This window comes from Falco biarmicus, chromosome 1, assembly GCF_023638135.1.
Source record: "Falco biarmicus isolate bFalBia1 chromosome 1, bFalBia1.pri, whole genome shotgun sequence".
Taxonomy (NCBI): domain Eukaryota; kingdom Metazoa; phylum Chordata; class Aves; order Falconiformes; family Falconidae; genus Falco; species Falco biarmicus.
The window spans coordinates 23611680-23627119 of NC_079288.1; the positions used below are offsets into that span (position 1 = coordinate 23611680).

A 15440-nucleotide genomic window follows, 5' to 3' on the forward strand; every position below is an offset into this window, starting at 1 on the left:
TGAAAATTCAGACAACTGGGTATTTTCCCCTTTTCTAACGCCAAACCGTTTTGTGAGGGGGAACAGAACCCAATCCCCGTCCTATCCCGACATGGGCAATGACAGACAGTCCTCAGAAAGTCTGATGCGAGGAGACAAGCCAGCACTATGTGACGTCTTTTCTGTTTAATTCCACATTTCATTTCGCTGATGGCTGCCAGGGTTCTCTCTGAGCCAGCGGCCCGTCCGTCCCAGTCCTGTCGCGGAGCTCTCGGCCGTGCCACCGCGCTCAGGGGGAGACGGGGCTCCCCAGGCAGCTCCTTCCACACCGAGAACACGGGCAGGTTACGCTTCGATTTGGAGCTGAACGTCAGGAAAACCGTCTGAACTCCCCTTCCTCCTGCCCCTCATTCATAAATTTAATAAAATAACAATAATAATAATAATAATTAAAACGAAGGCTTATTGGAGCTGTTTCTGCTCAACTTTCCACAGTCTCTTTTCATGTCACTCTCTGGAATCAGATTTTTCAAGAAATACTGTGAGAAAAAAAAGAATAATAATAATAATAATTATAATAATAATAATAATTATAATAATAAAAAGCATCTGGAACCAGCTCAGAAGATTTCTAATGCTTTTCAGCTTGACTGACTTGGAGTGCATTGACCACACCGTTTATATTTTCTTCAGGTACCTGCAAGAAAACAAAAAGAAAGGTCACGCTCTAGCCAAAGCCAGGCAGGGACGACAAGGAAAGGACAGGCAGGAGCCAGAGCCAGAACAGTCCCAAGGAGCCAGGTACGTCGCTGCTGGACACCTGACCTCCACCGAGAACGGACTCCATCTATGAGAGACACCCTCCAGTTCAAAAGCGCTAACCCCCAGCACCCCTGCAAGCAGCACTCTGAGTCAGAGCTGGCTGGTTTGCTGTCTGTATGGTGGGTGCTGATGGGGAGGCAACTGGTTTGGGCTTTTCCTTTCCTTCTCCTCTTCTTCTCCCCTCCCTTCCTTTTGCTGGCAATGCCTTTGTACGCCAGGAGCTCGCTCATGCAAGGCTGATGGGTTTAGGTGGCTGCCTCAGGGCTCCATGAAACTCTCCAGGGCATCCTACAGGTTTGGGACCCACAAATGTGGGTGGGGAGACCGTGTTGGGTGACAGGAGAACATAGCCATCAGAAGAAGACAACTGCCAGTTTGCTTGTGGTGGGGCATCCCAGATAGTGCAGTGTACCACCTGAGCTTTCTTATCCAGCCTTGTGACGAGACTTAACCATAGAAGTCCACATACAAAATTCTTAGTGGGTTATTAAATTATTATCTTTTCACACTTCCTGCAAGAAAAATACTCTTGTAACAGAGATGCAAAAGATCTCAGAGCGACTCTCATCAGTAGAAAAGACTATCACAGGTTACATCGGACAGAAAAGAGGTGTCCGACCATTGCATAAACTCAAAGATGACACTCAGGGGACAGGCAGCTAACAGCTCTCGGAAAGTGGAAGGGGGTCTGAGAGAAAAAAAAAGCTGCTGCAAGAAGCCAAAACAATTCACGTTCAGTGAGTTGAAGAAGGGACTGTCTCCTCTGCGAGGTGTTTGAGTCACTGGCCAGGAGTATGGTACCTGGATTCACTGGATGCCCCTCCAGAGCTCAAACAGTGGAAATACAACTGGACTGTGATTTTCTGCAAAGCTTTTAACAAAACTGAGGAAAAAACCCCAGGAGAAATACACAAGAAAAATGTTCAATTTTCCAATGGAAAGATGGAATAGGAGCGGCTGACTCTGATGAAATGTGAACAAAAGTCAGCTGGGAAAGGAAGAAAATAATCTTAAAACAACCATACAGGAAATTCTTCTGGGTTAGAAAGAAAACCCCAGCAAACCTCCACCGCACGGAACAGGACTTTGGACAGGACTCTCCGCTGCCTCCTCTCCATCCTTTTTTGCCAGTATAGTGAACACTGCAGTGGGAGAAGCCGTGTGACTGCCTCTCCAGAAGATAATAAGGAAAGACATAGGAATCAATTTTGCAAAACACATTTTCTTAGTGCAGCACAGGTGCAGAAGGCAGCAGAACCGGCCAGCCCTGGCCAGCTGGCTGTGACCTGCACGGACCCACCTCCTCCCTTAAACACCCACTGCAAAATGCTTGACTCTTAACGTCAAGGAAATGCTATCAACCATACCACGAACGTTTGGGCTGGATTTGCTCCAGGACAGATGTGTGAACAGTTCTGATTTGTAGGTCACATCCTAGTTTGCCACCAGTGGAGAAGTCCTACCCCTCCCAAAAGACCCCTACCCCAGGGCAGCCGTGCAACACGTTCACTTGGCAGCCAGAGGGTGGATCAAAGCATCCACCATGAAGGGACAAGCAAAGCTCCGAACTACATCCCAGACATAGCTTTGGCCTCGCTAGAAGCAAAATTCTGGGGAAGAAGAGCAAGACAGCCCTGAGCATGAGGCAGCGAGAGCAGAGCACCTGGAAAAGGGACTCTTCTCACTTGCTTTCTCTAGAGGGAGCTGGAAACCGTAGCTCTGTCCACCCAACCTTCTGTCACCCAGGGGACACACCAGAGACCTGGAGGGTCTGATCTTGGCACTGTCTCCCAAAGGGATTTCTTCTCATGCACAGGTCCTGATTTCCTCGGCAAACTTCTACAGCTACCCGAAGACCCGAGTATTAACACCCAGATCAAATACAAAATTAAGCAACAACAAAAACCTTAAGATGCACAGGAGAAAGAAGATCAGGTCAAACGGAACAACAAGCTTTGTCAAGCACTCAAGACTGCTGACAACAAGTACTGAACAGCTTTAAATAAATAAAGGGAGGATGTAGAGAAAGGATTCAAGGTGCACTTAGAGCTTGACAAATGTCACTAGAGGTCAAGGTGTCTCGGTAGCAAAGTTAGGAAAAACAGGACGAAATCTAGGTCAGGGTCTTGGCCAACAAAACCACCCTACAGCCAGCAAACACACAGCCCAGCCCCTGTGCCTGGAGCAACGTCAAGCCAAGGAGGGCTCGGAATGCACCTTCCGCACGGTGGAGAGGTTTGACAGCTAGAATAGCCACTGTCCAGATGAAAAGGTTTTTAAAACCGTACAAAAAAACAACCCCAGCAAGTAGCAAGCAAATACTAAAACACTGATTTGAGTAAGGAAGACTTGCAGACCTTAGTGCACGGCCCAAATAACACCCTGCCAGCTGCTGGGGGGCTGGGATCTGCTGGGCTCACATGCGGCAGGATGAGACGCTTTTAAAAGGTGGAGCTGCCTGCAGAGTCATCACAATCGTTTGGCACAAGTTTTAAGTGAAATATCTATTTTAACTGACCAGGTTTAGTGCTCTAGATATTGCTTGACAACTGGAAGCACTCTACACCTCGTGCTCTGCACAGAAAGCATGCACCTGGGGCCACAGCAACAGGCAGGAATGCGAGGCAAAGCTAACAGTATTGATTTTAAAATGGTGTTTTATTGGCTTATCTTATCAGCACAGTTAATATTAAAAAAAATAAGACAAACATATATAACACTTTGACCTTTGCTATCTGGAATAATATTTACTTTTACTCTTTACACACATGACCTATAGGCTGCAAATGGTTCACACCAACTGTGAAAACCCAAAGTAATTAGCTGAAAAAAACCCCTGACTTGAACTCACTGGAGCTTTTACAGGTCAAAAGCAGGGCCTGAGCACTGAATTTACGGTGATGGAAGGAGAAGCGTCATGCAATAAAGGGCATGTTTAAGAAACAAACCCAAAAAGCACAAAGCAGCCGAGGTTTGTTAGCTTTGTTAGCCCGTGGGCTACTGACTCCCTCCCTCAGGACTTGGGGAATGGGCTCCAAGTGAAATGCCGTTCTGTTTATGGCTACAGGCATAGCGATTTTCCTTTTTCAGGGAAATTCCTCATTTTTCAGGGTGTCCTACACAGCCAAAGGAAGAGCAGAGGTAGGCCCAGAAGGTAAAATATCAGCCAGTACAAAAGAGAAGAGAACCCTGCACAAACAGTGAGACCCTCATGCTGCAACTGCTGGTGGGCACTCAGGAGAACAAACATGGCAACACCCTTCCCTGCTCCAAAATCACCTTCCCTTCTTGTGCTGACAGTGACGGCTGTTTTATCAGAGGCGTACACCACGAGGAGGAGGATGCGGGGCCAGAAGAGCTGATCAGGACTCTCGGATGGGTCTCAACATGCAAAAGTTAGGGCTGTGCAGGTACCAAGAGATGAAAGCAGGGGTCTGCTCCAGGGAGACTCTCCAAAAGGTTCCCCCCACACACAGGCAACACCTCCTGAGCCTTGAGCCATCAGCTACACTTCCAGGAAACCAGAGAGGGTTTATGGCTGTTTCTAATAAAAGCTGGTGATGCAGTGGAAGAGACTGCCTGTCGCGAAGGTCTTTAAGGACCCAGACCAGGCTTTTGCAGGAGTGACACCCCCTGACCCAGCTTTGCCCAGGGTAGGGCTGGGCTTAGTTCAGGAGCCTCTGATCCCAGGGCCAGGACAACCAGGAGGCTGGAGAGAAGCTCTCCAGGTGAGCAATGTTCTCATAATGGAGTTTTCTCCCAGGGAAAAGAACTCCCCTATTCCAAAGAAGCTGTCTTGATACTCACCAATGCGTGATCAAACTTAAAAGTACTGATGTAGTAGGCTGGGATGTCAGCTGCGGCCAAAGGCTCAGAAATCTGAGCGACAATTCCACATTCATCTGTGTGGGAGATAAAAAAAATCAATCATTGTGTGAATGGCACCTGTCAGTCTCACAGAACTCCTGGGTCTCACCAGCTCTGTGCCTACACAGGGAGGAGTTTCTCTGCACAAACTCCTATCAGAAGGGATCTCTGTAGCAAAACATGCTCTTTCTCAGGGAATCAGGCTCTTTGGGCCACCACAATACATTGCACATTTGATTTTACTGCCATCTTTTTGCAGCAGACACACGTAAACTCCCCAAAGGCACAAAACATTAGAACTGGAATGATTTTCAAAGATCCAAAGAAAGGCAATTTATGATGTTCGTAAAGGAAGCACCAAAACCCGTCTCATACATCCTTAACCTCCATTTTTCTCTAGCTGTTGCTATCAAACACTGCATCTCTTGAGAGAGGAGATGCTGACCTGCTGGTCGGGCTGGACACATGGCTCCTAGACCACCACCGACCACAGCCCCCGAGACAGGATTTATATAGTTCCTCTGTCCCATTCATCGCAGATCAATGGTACGTTGCTTCTGGAGCAAACATATTTAAACATCACATATTTAGAGGACTGCTGTCCCATCAGTGACACACACTGTGCCATTTCTACATATTTTGCCTCTAAGATGCATGAAGTGCATGAAAACTTCCTTCTGGCTACTTTTAGTGGTCTGGTGTGGAAGTTGCAATTAAATATAAAAATTGGCCAAACACTTTTCAGAAATGTTCTGGAAGCCTGTATTTCCTAACTGTTTCACAGACCATGGGAAGGAGCCGTGCTTTCTGAAGATCAGGCCTCTGTTGCCATATTCAGATCAGACTCCTTGAAGTTACAGGGGACATAGAAGTAACCACGACACTTTGCAGACACGAAGCATTTGCTCTGTGCTACCTAGGTCCGATATTCTTCTAGGTGGAGAAACCACTTGCAGGACTGGATGTGGAACAGTTCTATGAACAGGGCTCCCATTTGGACCACTATAAATCTGGACTAAATCTACCAAAGCCACAGAGTTGCCCAAAGACTGCACTGGAGTGCCTTCTGGCCACTGAGTTCAGTAACCTACAATGCACTCCCATGCCATCTTTTTGTCCAATTTTTCTCTTTAAACAGAGCCCTAGGAGCTACCTGCAAAGTCCAGCAGATGAACGCAATTCCGATGAAGCTGTCAAGTATGTAGCACTTTTAAAAGCACATTTAGAAGTCTGACTTATTAGGTAGGAGTCACACTCCTCCTGTTTGAAAATCTCAGCTTGCAAAGTCGTGTTAAGCTGCTGGCTCTTACAAAGCCTCAGATGGATTTTTCCATCATCCTTGAAGGCCCTAAGGCGAGTGACTACCTGTGCACCAACTGATCCCCCAAATGTTTACCTACCGAAGCCAAGAGGCTGCCCACCAATCCGCACCATCTTCCAGAGTTCTCCAGATGCACTTGTAAACAACAAATTATTAGGAAATCTGTAAAAGGAAAAGAACACCAAACGCAGCAATTAAAACACAGCAGTGTGTCCGATTCTGCCTGCGGGGCTGCTGCTGTTCCTGTATCCCTGTGCTGTTTGAAGCCAACAATAGCAGCAGCAGCAGCTCGGTGAAACGGAGAAAACTCAAGGCAAGTGGGACAGATGCACCTGCCTGCCCCTCCAGATGTCCTGTGGCAAATCAGCACCTGATGCTGGTAGCATGCACAGGCACCCAGAGGGCACGGAAAAAGGTTTCTATGAAACAGGCTGTGCCCCAGCTTTATAAATGTCAGGATTGTTACTCTGAAGGGTTGATGTGAGCTGCATTCAGAAACACCGAGGGACAGAACGTGTTTCCGTACCTACCCTCTTAACCAGGCGAATGGGGACCACTGGTTTTGTGTCTGAGCATCAGCAGTGCTTTTTTCCATACCATCCCTGGGATGTCCCCGGGATCCCCACAGAGATCCTCATTTCGTAGCGGGGGAAAGAGACCAGTGGCTAAGAGACTTGCCCAACGTTAAGTAGGCAGCCTGGGACAGAGAAGGAACTGGCTGCCCAGGTTCCCCAAGCACCAGGCTGCTGCTCCAGTCCTCTAGCTTCTCCTGAAGGCAGACAGGTTTATTCCAATTAAAGTCGAAGAAACTTTCAAGGGGGCAATTAATAGTTTGCAAAACGAGTCCCTAGGGCAGGCAAGAAGCAAAGCTAACACTGCACTGTGTGTCAATAGCAAATCTATGCATTGCATCTCAGCACAGCACCCTGTCTAGCCCCCAGACCTCAGAGACCTCTGTGATGTGAAGCTGCAGAAGTAGACACAGACGGAACAGGCTGGTATTTGCTCCCTAGCTGACTTTCTCCTTGCCAGATAAACGAGCCATGGGCTCCTGCTGCACAGGGATGACTCAGTACATTATCATCACAACAAGATTCTGCACCAAGCCCAGCCATGTGTAAAAGCAAAGCGGGAGGACAGCATCACTGATGTCCCCACCCTGCTTTTGGCCTTTAGCAGCAAAATTTCAACTTACGTACACCAGACTTTTTGGGGTTTTGCTATTAAAAGCACAACGGAATAAAAATGGCAAAATCACTTTGCTCCAGTGTTCCTCCTTCAGAAGTGAGATAACCCTATGTTACATTGGCTACTGATTTCACTGAGGGCTCGGACAAACAAGCCCAAAGTTCAAGAGCTAGAATTAACATGCCAGACTTCACTCAGAAAAGTGACAGGGTGTACAGGCACGTGACACACACACAATGAGGCTTCCAAGAATTAACATGGAGGAGCTTCAGTTCCTTCCTGCTCCTTTGAGAACATCCCAGTTCTTTTTTGGGGTCCAGGGGACCCTAAGACCAAAACTCACCTCTGCTGTGTCTGGACATCCATGACCAAGGAGATGTAACCCTCAATGAGAGAAAAGGAGAAAAAGCGAATATGTCCCGAGTCTTCATTGCCCACCACTGAGTCTTTTACTCTGAAGAAATAGAAAAGAACAGCGTTAACTGTGGCTAGAAAAGCAAAGGAAGATTTTTAAAGCAGATAAAGCCAGTGAAATCAGAAATGTTCATACGCTGACTTACAGAAATGGCACCAAGTCCTGATATGTTATACTGCTTTTGGGTTTTTGGATTTTGCAGGGGGGAAAAAATGCCAATCCCCACAATTGACAAAACTCTCCCACCTTTGCCCCAGGGTCCTCTCACAGGTGAGCTGTGGGCCAGGAGGCACAGGCACCGAGGGGCAGCAGCACAGCCAGCTGTACATCCTCTGGTCATATGTGGACACTCAGCACATCATCACATTGCTACCCTTCAGTTAAATCCGAAGAGGTTCATCTTTACAAAGCCAGCAGGTGTCTTGGCACACCCCCAACCTCCTATTTGGTTTCCACCTGTCAGCACAACCCTCTTGAGCCTGTGAAACCTCCCTCCCTAAGTGCAGGGCACTGCAGCAGCATAAGGCCACAGCAGATCTCTGGGCATCGTGCAGAAGCAATGTGAATTGCTGCCTCTGGACGCCAGCCACACCTCCCCCAAAAGCCTGTCTCCCTGCCGGGACTTACCCATTGGAGTAAAACATGACATCCATTAGGAGTGTAGCAACAGTGGGAAGGGTATCTGGATCCAGGCTGGTGACGCAGAACATATTACTTGGACTGGAAAGGGGATGAATGACGGGCCTCTGAACTGAAAGAGACAGACACACACAGCGATGAAGCCATGTCTGCAGCGGGTTTGCGTCCCACCTGATGTGTTATCCACACACCTGCAGCGGCTGCAGAGAGCGCCACCAGTGCCTGTAAGAAAGCTGGTCACCGTTGAAGCCCTGCTGGCTCTCAGACAGGGACTGAAGAGCCTGGGGACAACCTGCTCTTGTAGTGGTCTCCCCAGGGTACGAGGCACAGGTCAGCTCTCTGCTTGGAGGGGCTTTCAGGTCATCGTGTGCATCCACATGAGGCAAGGGGCAAGCTAAAGGAGGTGCCAACACAAACTGGAACGTAGAAATAAATTCAGGCTTCCACCGTTTAAAAGGCAGGACTATGGAAGGCACCTCTCTGGCTGTGGTTACTGGCAATGCACCCTCTTTCCCTGCCTTTCTGGGGGCCTATTTTGCTGTAGCTACAAAAATTAAAACCCAAAAGCTTGACAAACATGTAGCCAGCAGCTGAGAAGCAGCTGGTATTCAGGCACGCAACTATTAAACAGAGCAACACCACAAATTGCATACCTGTACCTAATCAATGTGTGTTTCACTGTGCCCTTCCTTCACACTTTTTGTATGAGGCTCATTTTTTTTAAACAAGATAATTTATAGCTATCGAGTAACGAGGCTGAGTGGCACTTCGCAATAACTGATCCCTGCTTTGTTCGGTTATGGGTACAAAATTACACACAGGTGTGTAGGTAAACATATGGACTTAAGTTGTTCCTTTTGCTAATTGTGCCCTTTGCTTGATACTTGCTCCTCTAGACTGGAAAGATCTTGAGGTTCCGTACAGCCCTGGGCTCACTGTGGCCTTGATCCTGGCTGGTACTGAAGTGTGAAAGTTGAACCACCATATTCTCTGTGAATCAATCACTGCAATTCTACAACGAGCTTTTATATAAGCTACTTTCCTTTGAAATGTTGAAACATGGAAATACAGGCTACAGACAATGTTATTTTTGCAACTGAAATTAACTGTACTTTGACCTTCTGTCCTACAAAAGGCATGTCTCCTCTAGAGATGGGAAGCTAGCAATACAAGGCTCAAATTCAAAGCTCGTCAGCATCGCTCAGAAAGTTAAGCACCTACTCAAATCGTTGCTTGAACTGGGACAGACTCAGGCATGAGTTAAAGACAGTTTATTATTTTACAACAGGATAAATATCCACCAAAACGCTTAAGGAAGGTAGGAGGCAGACTGTCATCCCCATGTGCCAGGGACACCAACGCCAAGCCCACGCTGGTCCTTACCTAGTTTTGGTTTGACAAATCCATTCGTTATCCCAAGGTCGTCGGCAGCAACTGTCTCCCCGTTCACCACTCGGAGGATGGTGAACTCAGCAGCCAGTGTGTGCATCACGAAGGGCAGGTCTCGCTCACGTACCTGAAGGTGACAACAGGATTAGCTCATGATGGTATCCACCAGAAGGCAAAGTACGCTGCAGGGGAGGTTACGTACTCTCAGGGCACAGAAAAGCGGACACATCACTCCTGCTTGAGCCAGCAGACGTGTAAGCACAGGTGTCTAGAGAAGCACACTTGGTGGTATCACTGCAAGTATCACTAGGATTAAGCACCACAGTGCTTTTAAGACTGTGGAAAGAGCGTGGAGACGATCAAGAGGGAGATGTTTCACCTCTTTTCCCTTCCAGAACTCAGCACTGCCTGTTCTTCAGCCTTGTTTCCTAAGGAAACGAAGCTTACGTGGCTGTGCCCCACGTACGTGCACACACGTGTGTGAGACAGAAAATCTCTCTGTCTGTCCCCAAAACAACTTTGGAGCCTCTTGGCCATCATCAGCCAACCCGACAGCAGATACCGTGTTCCTCTAACTTGCAGAAAACCAATGTCTGAGTCATGGTGGATGTATTGGGTTTGCGTGGCAAGGTTTTGGTGGGGGGGGCTACAGGGGTGGCCTCTGCGAGGAGCTGCCAGAAGCTTCCCCCGTGCCCGACGGAGCCGATGCCAGCCGGCTGCCAGCCCCACGGAGGCCGTGACCCGCGGGCAGCGGCGCTGGGGCAGCCCCTGGCAGGGCCCGTGGCCCATGGGGAGAGGAGCCCGGGCTGGGGCAGGGCTGGGGACCCCCCGGGGCAGCTCCTGAGGGACGCTCCCGTGGGAAGGGCTCCCGTGGGAGCAGGGGGCGCAGGGCTGGCTCCCGGGGCAGGGACCCCACGCTGGAGCGGGGCAGCATGCGGGGGACGGGGCGGCAGGGACGGCGTGTGAGGGGCTGACCCCAGCCCCATTCCCCGGGAAGAGACAGAGAAATCAGGAATTAGGTTAAGCCTGGGAAGAAGGGAGGGCTGGGGGGAAGGTGTTTTTTCTGATTTGAATGGTAATAAATTAAACTAATTTTCCCCAAGGCGAGTCCGTTTTGCCCGTGATGGTAATTGCTGAGTGATCTCCCCGTTCTTATCCCAGCCCACGGGCCTTTCCTTGTGTTTCCTCCCCCCTGTCCAGCTGAGGACGGGGGTGATAGAGTGGCTTTGGTGGGCACCCACCTCCAGCCAGGGTCAACCCACCACAGCAGGAAATGCTGCCAGTGCCTTCACTACGGGAGAGACCGCAGCGTGGGCCAGCACTCCCGTTCCACACCTGATAACCCATACCAACACATCCTCCTCCCATGGGAAAAGCTCCTGAGGTGTCACTGAGCCTAACTACCAGGCACAGAGCTCTGGGGAAAGCAGACTCTGGTAATTCCACTGCTGCTCCAACAACTTGTTCCCAGGAATGTCATTAAAACTGCCCAACTGAACCTTCATCCTGTGGCAGGTAGGTAACGCCACCTGGTCCTCTCATGCCCTCTTACCAGGATGAAATCCGTCTGATAGGTGGAGAGCATGAACACCGAGATGTTTTGGTCAGCTAGTGGTGCTATTACTGACTTGGCAATTTTGGTCACTCCGATGGGCTGGGAGCCGGAGAAGCCACCTCCACCAGACACCACGTTGAGGGCAAGCCATGTCGCATCGGCCACGCTCAAGTGTTCCGAGGAAGGGAGCTCTGCAAAGAGACAGGGGGGGAGGACAGAGGTTTGGTTTAGAGGCAGAGAGTGCCAGGTCCACCAGCTGGTCCGTATGTGGTTAGCACAGACCTCAGAGCAAGGAATGAGATGAGCCCACTTATCCGGCCAAGCTCCTGGGCTTCCCACACTGCTGCACAGGCTGGTACTGTGCCGACCGTGCCGCTTTTTAGATATCCCGATCGCATCAACTTCCACTGCGGGATTCACACAGATTTTCAAGGACAAAATTGGGAACTACATGAGCCTCAGCAATTCACTCGGATGCTGTGACCAGCACTGCTGACTTCCCCATGCAGAAACAGCCTGAGGTCTTTGACTTAACTCGAATCCCTTGTATCACACAATTTCTCCAAAGAGTTTACTCCAGCTTTTCTGGTCTCTTTTGTTCCCTTTTTCCTGCTCTAAACCCACATTTTCTTCTCATGGACTTGAGATGCAGGTTGCCAGAGCAGCCTGGGGACTAGCCCAAGGCTTTGGAGACGCAGAGCAGGTACCCTATGCATTGGCAGGCTGCTGTCTCCATCTCTAAAGCAGAAGACAAGAGCTACACAGCTCTGTCAGGGATAGATGTTGTAACATACATATGAGAAATTACAAGCTGATCACACACTAAGATCATGGGAATCTTTTTAAGAATAACCCCAGTTCCATTCCATTTGCTTCTAAGTCTATGGTCGTTCAGTAGTAAAAATCTGCAGCTAAACCACTTAATACAAATTATTAACTGTTTTAAAGAAACTTTAATATATTAACAGCCCGTAAAACCAGACGTGGACTCTGGAAAGAAGGCATAAACTTCTCTAAGACTCCCCGGACTTTGATTTGGCAAATTATAGAAACAACCAGTTCAGGTCCAGATCCAGACTTACAAATGCGTAAACCCGGTTAAATCTACGTGGCGTAAGGAGCCTGCCCTCAGATGCAGATCCAGCCAGCAAAGCCACGGCAGAGGTCTCAGCAGAAACCTACACACTTTGCTTAGAGGTTAGATGCAGCCCAGTGGTTTGAAAGCATAAATCCCAGTATTGCTGCTCTTGCAGACAGCACCCTGGCACCGCAGGCACATCACTTCATGCCTCCATACCCACGTTTCCTACTCTGTCCACCCACTCCTGGCTCCTCCACACAGTATCCCTTTCCTTCTCCTTCAGCAAGACCTTTGGAAGCTGTTTCTGTACCGATCCAGACACCATGTAATAAATCCATAACCTCACACCCCCTGAATCCCCAGGCACCACTGCTGTGAGACAATGACAGCGCTGAAAACCCAAAATGAACTGAATAACAAATACTGTTCATTTTGCTCTCCTCAATAACCTCAATTGTGTGTGGCATGAAAATAACCCTGAGCAAACACACTGCAAACAGTGGGGACACTGAGGGTTCTGCTTCTGCATTTTGATGTTTAGCTTCATAGGCCAATGTTTCTTTTTTACTGAATAATCAGAGCTTACATGGAATGAAAACTAGACACCAGGGAGAGGGGGTAAGTTTGTGCATTAATCAACAGCATGTTACCTCAGAGAGACCACTGCCAAGTTGCTCGGAGAAAATTATTGCAACAAAATACCATTTTCTGATCAGACAGTCCTTTGCATGAGAAAATCACCCCCAAAACAAAGCTTACTACATCAACTGGCATGGAAAAGCAAGGGCTCAAAACAACTGCTGCTGATCTAATAAGCTGCTGACGTCTTTTTTTCCTTTATTCCCACCTCTGCTCCTTGCCTGTGAAATAAATAAGAAGGAGGAGGGGGAAAAAAAAAAAAAAAGAAAAAAAAGATGTGTTCCTTCTTTGGACGTGCATTTGGTCCCTGGCAGCACAGAGCGGGCAGGCGCAGGCGAGGCCACCTGCACGTCAGCGGTATTTACACTTCCATTTCCCGCATCCCAAAGCCATTAAAGCAGCCAGGCAACTCAATCACAGAAAGGTCAAGTGACACCTTTCCTCTCTGCAAACTCATCCCCAAAAGCCGCCAGCAGCGTGGCTGCCCCAGTAACTGCACCAGCTGCGCAGGATGCACGGGCTGCCCCGCGTGCTCCGGGGTCCTGTGCTCGCTGCCCTGTCCCATGTGCCCAAGCCCGCTAATGACTCGTTACCAGCAGCGAGAAGAGATCACAACTCCTTTCTCCCTCTATGAACAGAGTAGATGATATTCCTGCTTTGTACAGACGGCATGGGCCTGGCTGCAGTTCATTAAGTACCAGTTGAAATACTGGTTTGGGTCAGGAATGAGATGAAGATGCAGTATTTCACGGTGGACGGAGGCATTATCGCGTTTCCCTTCGGCAGTAGTGGTGCTGGAGGAGCTGCCCCAAGAAGACCTCGTCAACCTCTTCCTCTAGGGGCAGGGAGGCTGATTTGCCCATCGCATTTGTAATTACTGGAAAGTGTTGATCACATTTGGTTTTCTGTGTTTAACAGGTCCTATGAGGTGTGACAGGGGCCATTGTATTTGCTTAAGTAACCTGCTCCTCATAATTCAATTAGCTTTGCGAAAAATATACAGAAAGTGACTGAAATACCAATTTTGGACACTGTTTCCACTAGGCAGCCAGATGGAAAAGTACAGCCCAAATTTTAATGAAACAAACCCAGGCTACAGGCTCAACCGATTCATCTAAATAGCATCAAATGAGCCACATGGGAAGGTGTTTTGCCCAGGAAACTGTTAAATGTAGAAAACCCAAGGAGAGCTGACAACACCAGACATAACGTTAACGCAGACTCAGTGAGGCAGAATAAGGTAATAAATAAAAAGCAAGATGAGGAATCACCTGGGTTTCAGCACCAACCCACCGAACTCACCATCTCCGGCACTTCCCCCTCCAGGAAAGCAGAGCGCCCGACCCCCCAGCCTCAGCCCTGCAGCATCCCTGTCCCCACAGAGATCTCCGTGGGCTATGAACTGCAACTGGTTTATCAGGTCACTCCTGCTTCTGATGACAAGGGACATACCTCTGGCTGAGGAGGACCTCTAAGGGGTCAGAGATTTGGGCTTTGTGTATTATAATCAGGGTCCCTTGTTTTGACTCGCATGGGGGTGAAGCCTTCAGCTTTTCGTGGGTTTGCCGTGACACTTTGCGGACCTGCTGCATGGCTGGTGGGCTCCGATGGTACCGCTTGCCCTTGGCACAGCGGTGTTCTCTCCTCCCAAATTCTCCCTGCCGCATGAGATCTGCAGTGCCATCAAGCAGACAGACAGATGCCATGTGGGACGCTGCACCACCCAAGGGAGGTATTAAACAAACGCCAAGTCCCTGCTCAAACCAAACCCAACAGACACACGTCAAGTAAGGCTTAGGGCGTGAGTTACACCACTTAGTCACATCACAGGTGATTTAGAAGGTCAGAGGTCTGCCCGGGGCCTCACTGCCCCATTTGGCAGGTACAGTTGAAGGTAGCCTCCATGGCACACGTCATCCTGGAACACGAGGTGGTGAGTATCATATCGGCCATAATTGGCTCCTGAGCTCAAATAATCAATACCACTTCCAGTGAGGACAACAAACATTGGCCAAAACCCAAATAAGGATTGAATTGCTGCCACCAGAGCGCTACAAAACGCTGCAAGTACTGCGAGCTGGTGCTCCACGTGGCATTCTTAAAATACCTTTAAGAGGATGCCGGCCAGATGATGAGCTTCCAGCTCACAGATCTTTGCAAGCAGCCGAGGTGGTCACAGAAAGCAGGGAAGGAAAAGCTCCCGTGTACAGCCCTGGCTGAAGAGCCAGCCCAATGGTGGGGTCTGTACAACGGTGGGAAAACAACAACTTTCCACCCTGGGGATCCCTCAGTCTCCTGCACAGACCCCTCAGCCTCGGGTACAGCAGGAGGCAAAGCACTGGGAGAGAATCCTACCCCCCTGGAAGAGCCCTGGAAAATGCGCAAAATGCTCTGGAAAAGTGCCATCAGGATTTTTGTCCCCCTTTCAGTACTTAATTTAAACGGGTTCAAATTTCTTATAAAAGGGTTATAGTTAAGGGGGGGGGCGGGGGGAAACTGGCAGATGCACAGCTCTGTAGCAGAAATGCATCTCACCTACCCACAC

The 15440-nt window shown here is 49.1% G+C and overlaps 1 protein-coding gene across 1 annotated transcript in view; it reads right to left on the reverse strand.

Moving 5' to 3' along the window:
* The window catches only part of CASTOR2 (cytosolic arginine sensor for mTORC1 subunit 2), a 124214-nt gene continuing 108774 nt past the window's right edge, over positions 1–15440 (reverse strand). Inside the window, exons 3-9 of the mRNA XM_056362727.1 lie at positions 11173–11366; positions 9615–9747; positions 8220–8343; positions 7521–7631; positions 6069–6151; positions 4609–4703; positions 1–676 (exon numbers count right to left, since the gene is read on the reverse strand). Coding sequence (XP_056218702.1) covers positions 611–676; positions 4609–4703; positions 6069–6151; positions 7521–7631; positions 8220–8343; positions 9615–9747; positions 11173–11366 — 806 coding nt within the window. The 3' untranslated portion in view covers positions 1–610. The remainder of the gene's footprint in view (positions 677–4608; positions 4704–6068; positions 6152–7520; positions 7632–8219; positions 8344–9614; positions 9748–11172; positions 11367–15440) is intronic.